Source organism: Sparus aurata, chromosome 14, assembly GCF_900880675.1.
Source record: "Sparus aurata chromosome 14, fSpaAur1.1, whole genome shotgun sequence".
Classification (NCBI taxonomy): Eukaryota; Metazoa; Chordata; class Actinopteri; order Spariformes; family Sparidae; genus Sparus; species Sparus aurata.
The window spans coordinates 21113022-21125147 of NC_044200.1; the positions used below are offsets into that span (position 1 = coordinate 21113022).

The 12126-nt window shown below is 39.6% G+C and overlaps 1 protein-coding gene across 1 annotated transcript; it reads right to left on the reverse strand.

Annotated features, from left to right (window-relative positions):
• Positions 1-1198: 1198 nt before the first annotated feature.
• gnsa (glucosamine (N-acetyl)-6-sulfatase a) lies at positions 1199-11527 on the reverse strand. Its single transcript, XM_030440108.1, has 14 exons — positions 11189-11527; positions 9255-9314; positions 8927-9133; positions 7145-7210; positions 5391-5489; positions 5044-5211; positions 4873-4955; positions 3623-3741; positions 3393-3496; positions 2863-2964; positions 2555-2665; positions 2358-2468; positions 2047-2207; positions 1199-1952 (listed from the first exon to the last, which is right to left on the reverse strand). The coding sequence occupies exons 1-14, from the start codon at positions 11348-11350 to the stop codon at positions 1877-1879; spliced, it is 1629 nt and encodes a 542-aa protein (XP_030295968.1). The 5' UTR covers positions 11351-11527; the 3' UTR covers positions 1199-1876.
• Between the last annotated feature and the right edge of the window lie 599 nt (positions 11528-12126).

Below are 12126 nucleotides of genomic sequence, written 5' to 3' on the forward strand. Positions count from 1 at the left end.
ATCTGGTTAATTGAAATGCTACGAACATGAAATTATTAATAACTCATGGTTCAGAAATGCATGTTTTTCTCAGTTGTGATTTAAATAAACAACAACCCAGAAATCAATAAGATAACAAAACATCTAAATAAAACAAAGACAAAAAAGTGACGATTGGTTTCAAATTCATGAATGAAAAGGTGCTTTAACGCAGCTCACAGTCGCCCGTCTGTCTGCAGCTTCACCGGTGTTTCTTAGAAATCAGTTTTTTGACTATTTTTAGCCACAAAAGTTGTTTTTTTTACGACAGTTTGTGAGGAATTCTTCTGTTAATCCGACTTATTGTGACAAATAACAGTCAGAAGCGTTGTTGACTGTGAGCGTGACGTCGGGGGGGAGATGTTGTGAATGATCTCTGTCATTAGGCACTCGTTTCTATGAGATCGCTGTGTTTTCAGTTGGACTGCCTGTTTATGTGACTTCCTGTAGGTGGCGCTCATCAGAAGTTAAAATTCACATATTTAACATTTTTCTTAACTGTTAAAAATGGGAACATGTGTCGACATATTTGACAGTTTGTACCCTAAAATTAACAAAAAAATGTTTTATCAAAAATGGAAATAATCTATTTAATAATGTTTTTACCCTCCGTAATGCAAAACTTGGTGTATTTCCATTCACTTGTTTTTTAATGCCAATTTTTTTAACTTTGGCATATCTAAAAAAAAAAAAAAAGAATATTATAATAAATAAAAAGAGGATGAAGATGAATAAAAGCTGGATTGTAACAAAACATCCTCAATGTTCACAACATTTTAGTTTTCCGGTTTGAAAACAAAAAGAAAAAACAAATGTTTTTAAAAAAAGAGCATGAGGATGAATAATGTGCACATTCTCAATATTCACATTATTTTATTTTTAATTTTAATTTTTGGGTTTTAAAAAAAAAAAAAAAGATAAAAAGTGGAAATGTGAACATTTTTGCCAGAAAACAAAACAAAACAAAAAAACAGATTAATCATGTACCCATTATTAATATTCACATTAAATTTTGCTAGGTAAAAAAAAAAAAAGGAGAAAAAAGAGCAATATTATTTGAATATTTCAATATTCAAATAATTTCAAATATTTGGGTTATTTAAAAAAAAGGAGACTTTTTTTTAAATAAAGAAAATAGAGAAAAAATCTGAATAATGCAATAAAGAGTTTTACTGTTGGCTGAGGTGGAAAACGTTGGTGTATTTATTTTAAAAAAATGGGACAAAATGCATTGAATGAAGTCTGAAACAACTCTGATTGAAGTAGTGAATGGAAACGCACGTTCATTTGCATTTTCTACTTCTTACTTTCTTAAAATCTGTTCAGAAATTGCACTACATCTGGATCACAGCCGAGCTGCAGGAAATGATAAAAGGTATCCGTGTGTTGGATGGAAATCACTCATGTTCATCACGTTCTCGACCATTTGAGAGCAAATCGTGGTGATGAACTTGAGAAGAAGAACTTTTGTGAACTGGATCACTGATATGACGATATTGTGAGGAAAAAAAGACGTGAATTTATCAGAAATGTGTTGTTTTTTTCCCCAGGATTTGAAATATTGTCCTGCGAGTGTGAATCCATCCTGAATTATCTGTTTTCCCCGCACACCTACTGACAAACTCACTAAACGGCAGCCCAAACTGGAAGCGTTGAAGGTGGGTCCTGCGCCCAGAGAGGCCTCCTGTCTCCACGGCAACCCACCTATTCCCAAAATGATGACCCGCCACCCGATCCCTTCTCCATCCGTCGACAAAGAGACTGGCTCAGGAGGCCTGAACACAAGGCAACAACAGCAGGAAGGGCTGAATACAAAATACAACACAGCCCTTCTTCCTCCGCCTCCTCCTCCATCCGTCTACTTCATCTTCTGTCTGAGTCTGCCGAGCCGCCAGCTGTGGCTCGTAAACATCTGTCGAGGGTCGAATTTATACCTGAGAAAACACAGGGAAGAAGAGTTGATGCTTGATTTTTTAGAGTTTTTTATTCGTTTATCTATAAATTGAGGTATTTTCCAGTGATGCAGACCTCGGATCGTACACGCCGGGCGTCCGACACGACTGTCCGGCGCAGGACTGCAGCATCATCAGCCGGTGGTTCATCTTCTCCAGGACTTCCTGGTCGATGGTCTTTGCGATGTTTGTCAGCTGGAACGGGTCCGCTGTCACGTTGTAGACTTCTACAAACACCTACAGAGGACAAACAATCCCGGATGAGACTCAAACTGTTTTAGTCCACCACGTTCTTGATTCTACCACCAGATGGCGCCACAGTGAGGCATCTTTTAGTGGCAGCTGACTTCAAATAAACAATGACACGTTATTAAATAAATGTTTCACCTCGTTATCGTCGAACTCGCAGTACTGCAGGTTGGCAGACGGGGCGACTGTGCGCACACATGCGTAGGTGTTGTTGTACGAGTCCTCACACACACAGTCTGGGAAACACTCCTGGACAGACGACACACAACAACAGAGAATCGTGAGTTTTTCTGCTTTATTTCTTCCACGAATGATCTTAAAGTTTCCGGTCGTACCGACACTCCCGGCCCCAGCAGCGGACAGGCGGGGTCCGACACGTTACTTCCTTCTCCCTCATACTCCACCAGGATGTCTGTCCTCCAGCTGCTGCTGTTCACCTTCCCCTCCTGGTGACACACAACATCAAGACTCAACATAAATTGTTGGGAGTAGAAATGTCTCAAAGATTGTTTTCAAAGATTCAGGGTCCCTTGTTGGATTAAATCAGGAAGAAGAGTGTTTTCATAGATCCTTTTTGTTCATGTCGGTGTCTCGGAAAACTAATTTTGAGTCAGACGCTGCAGAAGAAAATCACTGATCTCACCATCACAGGCAGGAAGGACATGCCGTCCATCTGCGTCTTGTTGACGTCGAGGCCGGCGATGTCCAGGATGGTCGGACCGAGGTCGACGTTCGCCACCAACATCTGGACAGGAACATAAACGTGTCATCAGTGTGTCTCCCTACAGGACCATGATCGATTCTGATCTATTAAACTCTTCTGACTATTTTATAGTAGTAATAGTTTATTAAGTAGCTTTTATACACATCTTATTGTTTTCTATGACTCGTCTAAGAGAGCTACACAAGAGTCCCTGTGCTTTTGTAAACCTCAAAGAGAAAGACAAGTAAAGTCTTCTCAAAGATAAAAATGCATATTAAACATTCATGCAGCCTTCAGTATGGATCACATTTTAGAACTACATCATAATAAATGCATCAGAGGAGGATTATTAACCTGCTGGAACATGAATTACTAAAAGCCAACAAGCAACCTTGATCTAACCTTAGCTGCAATAATAGATTCAGAGCGTGTGTGTGTGTGTGTATGTGTGTGTGTGTGTGTGTGTGTACCTGGCTGGTCTGGTTGGGCTTGATGTTCGGTCCTCTGACCATGAGAGGAACTCTGATGTCGAACTCGTAGAGCTGCCGCTTATCCAGAGGGAGAGAGAACTGACCTGAGAGGAGACGAGGGACAATTATTAAACCTTCAAGTCAGGATTCACAATATTATCCCAATAATCATTAAAATATTCTGAAAAAATTACATGTTTTCCTCTCTTTGACACATTAAAGTTACGTACCTGTGTGGTATCCGTTGTCAGACGTAAAGAAGATGTACGTGTTGTCCAGTTCACCTCTGACCTTCAGGCGGTTCACTATTTTCTCCACCAGGTCGTCCACAGAGAGCAAAGTTCGCCACCTGCAGGAGACGAGCCACAACAAGAAACCTGCCGTGAAACTCCGAAATAACAATCTCTTAAAGGGATATCCCGGTGTAAGTTTAATCCATGGTCTAACACACTGTGAAACTGTGTTAGACTCCCTCTCGAGAGATCAAGTTAGCAGACCGCTAATTTACGGAGTTTTATCAACCTCAGAAACGACCGCACAACAACAATACACTGCAGTAAATGGATCCAAATATAAACCAAAAAGCCACAAATAATGCTCAGAACAGCACCAAACTTCAGCAACAGTACAAATAGTGTCTCAGCACATAGTCCGGGGCATCTAACCTCTGCTAGCTTAGCTGGATTTCTATTGTGAAGCCAAAAACAGATTTCAACTCTCCTCCATCAGCTTCCAGGTCGGGGAAGTCCCGACGCGACGATTACCGAGTGCGGTTAGAAATGCTCAATTCCGTTCTTTTCCCTGTCCGCTCTCGATAATAACTGTTATAAACTGGCAGGTAAGACACATATGAACTTTGATTGCTTTTCCATGGAGTCATAATCAGACATTTTCATCCATGAGCCGCGGAACTCTACTGCACTCGGTAATCGACTCGTCGGGACTTCCCGTCAACAGGAAGCTGCTGCAGAAGAGTGGTAAATTTAGTCAGCTTTTCAGTAGAAATCCAGCTAAGCTAGCGGAGGTTAGATGCCCCGGACTATGTGCTGAGACCCTAGTTGTACTGTTGCTGAAGTTTGGTGCTGTTCTGAGCATTATTTGTGGCTTTTTGGTGGCGGTTTATATTTGGATCCATTTACTGTAGTGTATTGTTGTCGTGCGGTCGTTTCTGAGGTTGATAAAACTCCGTAAATTAGCGGTCTGCTGACTTGATCTCTCGAGAGGGAGTCTAACACAGTTTCACGGTGATTTAGACCATGGATTAGATTTACACCGGAATATCCCTTTAATAGCCAGAAAAATGCTTAAAACTGAGCGAGCTGAAAAAAAAAGACCCTAAGATAAGAAGTAGAAAGAGGAAGTAGAGGAAAGGTGACAGGAAGTGGGTGATAACGAGGAGCAGTGCGAATGAGAGAGCAGAGGAAGTGAGGAAGTTAATTAAAGAACACAAGGCGGCAGGTGAGAAGCAGCGTGGGCTGACCGTTTCCTGAAAGCATCATCCAGAAACTGCACAGACGAGTTGGTCATGGGGGTTTTAGCCTGTCTGATCAGCCAGTGTTTGTCCTGAAGACACAAAACAAGAAAACACTCGATAAGAGAAGATATTTTAAAGTCAGTGACGTGAGAAAAGTCTGATGATGAGACCTCGTACCTTCCCGTGGATGTTGAAGTTGGGGTCTCTGGGAGCTTTGGTGCTGTTGAAGCTGTCCTGGTACTGAGGAGCGGCCGTCCAGGGGGAGTGAGGGGCCGGCGTGGAAACCATCATGAAGAACGGCTGGTAGTTTGATTTGTACTGGAGGAAATCCAGAGACATGTTGGCCTGACGGACGGAGAGAGAGAGCAGACACGTATCAAACACTGAACTCTGAACCTGACCGACAAGTCATTCATTGAATAAATGTACTTAGTTACATTCCACCACTGCATTTCTTTTATATTAAATAGACTTGATGATGAGAACTAAGATGACACAAAGTTGGATAAGATGAGTCGTCTCACCAGTACGTCTGTCAGATAGTCTTTGCTGTAGTCTGCTCCATGTTTCTGAGGCTTTCCGTTCACTGACAGAGTGTAGTTGTAGTATTTAGAGTTCTTCTCCTGGAAAACAAAAAAAAAAAACAACTTAATAATAATCTATCCTCAAATAAATCTGTATTTTATATTAAATAACTCACTGAGTGCTGATGAAAGTTTAAGACCGGGCTGCTCGACTGAACATGAGTCAAACCGAGAAAAAGGATTTAGAAACGTTAATCCAGCCTTAAAAAAACAGTTTGTATAAAGCAAATCTTTTAATTGGATTACCGGCAGTTATTTCTTGGATTTTAAGTGGATGTATGGAGTCAGTGGCTGCAGCCAGTTAGGATTAACCCCCATTAATAAGGAAAAGTACAGAAAACACTGAACTGATAGGTGCTTATAAAACCTGACATAGATCACAAAGAGTCAATAAATTGGTGGAAGCATATTTCTCTAATTTGACTTGTTGTCTTCTTTCATAAATTCATTGTAAATAATATAATCGGATGAAACAGTGTGTTGCTGCGACAAACTGACACGTTTTACAAGAAAAAAAAACATTTTTAATTTTCATTTAATGCCGAATTTACAAGAAGACACCAATTATTTAGAATATGTCGCTGTAATGTTTTGCAAAGTTCGATTAGTTCCTCCTCACTCAACAACTCTTAAATTCAGGTGATTTGTAAAGGATGTCTGGGGGATGTTGCCATTCTTAGATTCATCTACTCATGAATCTGAAAGTTAAGTGAGCGGATTCCAAACGTTGTTTCTTCCAGTTTCATCACGGTCACATGCTCTGACATGTGATCTTCAGATGAACGTCATGGTGGCTGTTTGACACGGTTTCCTCTCACCAACTCTGCAGAAACTATATCAACAACATGCGTTTTCTCTGTGTGTTATGATAAGCCGTCAGGTCATGAGACCAGCTTTCACATCTCTGTTTGTTCTGTAACAGTGAAGATAATCTGTTCTCCACTGCGGACGCGACCTCTGCACGGCGACTTCTGTAAGCCAGTCAGAGACGGACGGTAAATTCAAGAAAATCTAATTTGGTCTTATTTGTTAGTCTGGCTGCTTGTGCAGACAGCCTCCAGTCAAATGACCACATGAACTTTACACTGACATGCGAGGTGGACTGAACTCTGAATCACTGTTACAAAAGGATGTTAGTGAGCTAAATTCAATTCTTGTTATTTTGTTTGGTCATTGTCTAAACAGAAGCAGTTCAACTTGCCTCCCAGACTTTCTTTTCAGATTTTAAAAGGGGAGCAGAAACAACCTGTGACACAACTTCTAATCCATCATGTGATGTAAAGAAAAACTCTCCGCTGGCGCCCACAAAGATCGAATGATTAGAAGATGATGAGAAGATGATTAAAAGGTAAGGTTATTGACCTCCTGCAGAAAAACAAGTGCAGTGGACACATTCAACACTAAAGATCAATAAAAAAAATCAACACTGGCCCAGAAATAGAAGTCTGACTCACATGCAGGACGAATATCTGGCTGTATTTTGCGCATAATTGCATCTAAACATCACAAAAAGTGACATAAATCAAACAAGCTGAGCTGGATTCGGATCAGTTAGAGGTTCAGATTTTTTTTTAATGACAGAACCAGTTTAACAGCTAAAAGGTTTAATTCTGTCTAAACCTGCGACTTGATGCCAGACAGGAAGGAGCCTCGGAACAAATCTCTGTCTGATGGGTTCAAAGTTCCAGTCTTACCAGTGCGACCCAGAAGTTCCAGCCTGGAGGAACGTGCTCCACCCCTCCAGCCTCCGAGTGCCCGTACTGCAACACACAACATGTAACCAGTTAAATAACACACAAGCTCAAAAAGATACAATAAGATAAAGCTTACAACTTATATATCTGAACTCAAGATGATGGTGTTAGCATTTGCTAAATTTAAGAATATTTTCTACATATTGACAAAACAATTCTTTGATATCTTCTTTGCATCAAGACAAACGCACTAGTTTGAAGATATCTGTGGGATTTTTGAAGATATTTTAACTTGTTTTGTGTGCTGGCAAGTCAAATTTATTTAAGCAACATATCCCCCATTTCATTCCTGCTCTTTCTTGTTTTTACAAGCTACGTATTTGCAGAAACAGTACGTTAATTCATTAATTCAAACGTTCCCCTATTGCAGCAACGTTGAGACGCACAATAATACCCGTTAAAACATCTCACAAGAACAAGACTCATTGAAAAACAGTTCCACACGGCGGTGAAGTGTTTTGAGATCATCGTCTTGAATTGTCCAGGGGCAGCGAGAGTGTAGATCGACAAGTTTGGTGCTCAAAAATGCAGATTTCCTAAGTTCAGAATAAACTTGTGGGACTTGTCACTATATATATATATATATATATATATATATATATATATATATATATATATATATATATATATATATATATATATAACAAATGAAGAACAAGAGGAAAACATTTTACGGGCCAGGCCGTGTGAAAGTTGACCTCAGTTTGACTTTGTAAATTAGATTAGAATAGATTGGATTACATAAAACAAATCAGAGACAGAAGAGATCTGAGTGTACTGATTAAAACAGTCTAAAGCCATTAGGGTTTGTTTTTATCATCAATTAACTGGCTGATTATTCTCATAACTAGAGTGTTTTTGAAGCTGTCATGTTAAAGTAATGTTGCATAATGCTGCTTTGAGGAGCTGGAATCAGAGAATTTTGACTTTTGTCTTGACAAATTACTCAAACCGATTAATCATCTCTTAAAATAGTTGGCAGTTAATTGAAAGGTTTACACTAAATCTATTAAAATTGCAGCTCTAGCTGATTAGATGTCCACACTGCAGGAGGAGATCTGTGGTCAAAAGTCAAACAGGTTTGGAAACTCTGACATACAGGAAGGGAGGAGGGAAAGTGGGAAGTGTGAAACCACTGTTAAGGGTCACTTTCTTTCCATTTGGGTCAAGTGAAGGTCCAAGTTCCCCATCTGATCATCGGTTTATCACAAGGGCAGACGCAACTTTGAGAGTCTGACTTTATCGTGACATTAAATTGCATAACAGGGAATCTTGTGACTGCTCTCACAATAAAGAAACACCTGATCAATGAATAATTTCTCACTGGACGTGTTCGTGTAGAGAAATTAAAATGGTGATGATGACACTCTAACAAGTCTCTTTTTCATGCATTTATTTACACATTTTGTCAGTTTTCCCACATGGCCCTGAGGATCGGTTGTAGACAGGAATACGGACCACAGCCAGAACTAAAGCTTCAACATTCTCCATATTTCTGGACGTCAAACTATTCCCTCTGCACACACTGATAAACAGATGTACAGGCAGCTTCAGGAAGAAGAAGAGGAAGCCAATCTCCTTTCAAGCGCAATTAGCAGATGTAAACACAACTAAACTATTTTGCTTCCTGCATTCTTAAGATAAATGCAGTTTTTTTCCCCATCTTGAACAAATGAAAATAACGCTGGAAACACACGAGCATGCAGTCCGATCGTCTCGTACCTGGTTAAGATATTTCCCGGCGAAGAAGGTCTGGTAGCCGGCGTTCGCCTTCAGCAGGGCGGGGAAGGTGTTGGCCTCCTCGCTCTTCTGCCAGGCTTTGCTGCTGCAGTTCCCCTCTAACGTGTTGTTGATGACGTGGTGGTTGTGGGGGTATTTCCCCGTCAGGATGCTGGCTCGGCTGGGGCAGCACAGCGGGCTGGCAACAAACTGAGAGGACGGGATGTGAGAGTCTTTTTACTGACTTACTGATTTTCTTTACCACTAAATGATCCCTGATGAGACGAAATACAACAGTGAGGGCGACGATAGCGATGCTGATGATACTTACTGCGTTTGAGAAAGATATCCCGGCATCACCAATTAGCTTTTTCGTCTTACTGAGTGGATTCTAGAAGGGAAAGAGAGTGATGAGTATTTTTTTTGCAAACATGACTAATCTTGTTTTCTGTTAAAGAGGCCCACAGCATCAGTACCTTAAATGAACCCCAATACTGTGTACGAATAATACAAGTTCACCAACCACTGCTTGTGATGAATAATGTATAAAAGCTCAGATCACGTGTTTCTAGACAAAACGGAGTAACAATGCTCGTTTCAGTGTGCCACAGTTTAAAATATATGCTGATATGGCTTTTTCGGGGCTGACGCTGACATTGATTATTAGAAATCAAGATGACTAACTGAAAATATTGGGACAAATATTCATTTGCATTAAAAATATACGAACAACCACTGATGAAATACTGTTCTTATGTACAAGGTTAAGGTACTTTACTTGATTATTTCCATTTTCTGCTGCTTCATACTTCCTCTCCAGTACATCATTTGATAAATTAGGTTACTTTTTTTTTTTTTTGATTGATTGGTTTATTTAAGTGTCAAACCCCATGGTTGGTGCCCAGCCCTCATGGGCTTATTAGACACTAATCATATTCATCAAATAATAATTTCACAGTTACATCCACGATAGCCACGTGACATAATACAGAACACATCATAACATAACTAAACCATTAAAGGTATGGATACAAATACAAATGGATTGTCATATAGGATACAAAATACTTTGCCGCAGATACCAGGCCTTTTCTATAAATTTCGCCAAAGCAAAAACATCATTTTCAAACAACCAGCACAGAATCTCCCCTTCATATTTCCAAAATATATCAGGATTTTAAGCTGGATTGATTCAAATAGAGAGTTCCGTAAATCTCAATATAAAGTACAATAAAAAACAAAATGAAATTCATCTTCCACAACCTGGAGATCACAAAATTCACACAAACGTAAATGTTCAGGTGTACCTTTAAATCGACCCACTTCTACTGCCAGAGGTAAGGTACTAGTTCTTAATTGAGCACAGAGGGACCTCTGCCTTCTCTTTAAATTCAAAAAAATATAAGGTTCTGTAACATAGTCATTCTTAAACTGAACATAATTTATAAGCTTTGGCTTCTTCCATATATCCTGTTTCCATAGATTTTCATATTACTAGTTACTTTGCAGACTCATTATGACTTGTTGCCAATCAGACACTGTGGTGGTCGGGACCATTATGTGAGAGGATGATGCATCAGAACCAAAGTAACACATTTTTAAATTAGTTTAATTATCGACAAGCTCAGATACAGATGGGAAAATGCTTTTCAAGTGATTTTCAGATTCTGATATGTTTCACGATTAAAGAGAATGATCATTTTCTGCATCACATCGTCAGTATTCTTACACTTATTCAGGGAATTTCAACAATTAAAGGATGTTAATTACAGAATGTGTGCTTTTATTCACACTGTATATAGCAAAACTTACACAACAGAAAACATGTAGGTTGACCTCTATTAACACTGACTAAAACACCTGCCAAAGCAGCTCCAGTCTTTAAATTTTTTATGAAGAGGACAACAACCTACCACCCTGTTTATGCCTCTAAAATTGGCAGATTTTTTAATGGACTTTGGTGTCATGTGTCCTGCTAAAAGAAGGAGGGAGGGGGTGTGTGGAGCAGATTGGAGCAGGAGATAAGGCTGCTGACTCTGTGACATGCCTACATGATGTTGTCTGCCCAACCAGGAGGAATGTGAGCAGTCAGCTCAACCACACTGGGCTAAATGTCTAGTTTATATCAAGAGATAACATCTTTTCCCATGATTTGACAGGAAAAGAGCTGTTAAAGTCTAGAAAAATGAAGTCACGACTCTCGAATAAGCCCCTTAAATATTAACCAAATGCAATAAAAGCATGAAAACAATAAAACCCACTCACCAGACCACCAATAGCGATGTCCAAGTCGTCGGTGAGGATCAAAACAATGTTTGGTCTCCGGTATGATTTGGCAAACACCCCGCTGCTCAGGTAGCTCCACAAAGTGACGCAGATTACCAGACAATTCAATAAACTGCGCGGACACGACCGATTTAAGCCCATATTCTTAATTTAATAATAACCCGGTGCAGCTGTCCGCCTCTTCAGTCAGCTCTGTGACTTATAGGAGCGTGAAATGTTGTGAGTGCGTCCTCCTCGGAGAGAAAACAAGGAACAGACTCGGCCCTGTTTGTGTTTGAGACAACGCTTCCCTGTTTCCGGGTCATGTGCCGCTCAGCTACGGAAGCCCGAGTCATCTGATTTGAAGACGCGACGCCCCCAGCATGACTAATAAGAAGGAATTGCTGTTATTGAGGTGGATAAAACGGCTATTACTGCCTATTGCGTCATGTTTTCTTACTGCATTGTTGTAGTTTATTATTCTGTGTGTAAAAGAAACAAACAATATAAACACTACATCCTTAAAATTGAATATTCACCTGTTTATATGCTTTTATTGTGCTGCTTTAAAGCCTCAGTCTGTAATTAAAATGTAAGATAAAGGTTACCTACAAATGTCAAAGGGGACATTCCGGTTGTGGAAATTAACTACAAAAGTAAAATACATTTACTCAAGTACTGTGTTTTGAGGCACTTGATAATGTATCTGATTTTTAAAATTTTGTTTAAAATTTTTAAATATTAGGCCCTTTGGATAAGATAAGATATAAAATTTCATATTAGATCAGCAAGGGTACTGCAGGCTTAAAAGATCAAGTGTAACCAAGTGTTGCTGGACTTCGTTAGGGTCTCTGAACAAATTATTTTTTGTAGGAAATAAGGAGGTTTGAACAATGAATTTTACAAGTAGTGGTTCTTGTTTTGCTAATTATAATCCA

Bases quoted from the DNA above. Each gene is read 5' to 3' on its own strand.
- gnsa (XM_030440108.1), bottom strand. From the start codon at position 11,350: ATGGGCTTAAATCGGTCGTGTCCGCGCAGTTTATTGAATTGTCTGGTA. The intron at 7,211-8,926 runs GTACGAGACGAT...TGTGTGTTGCAG, and splicing joins CCGGGAAATATCTTAACCAG to TACGGGCACTCGGAGGCTGG. The intron at 5,212-5,390 runs GTGAGACGACTC...TCCGTCCGTCAG, and splicing joins ACTATCTGACAGACGTACTG to GCCAACATGTCTCTGGATTT.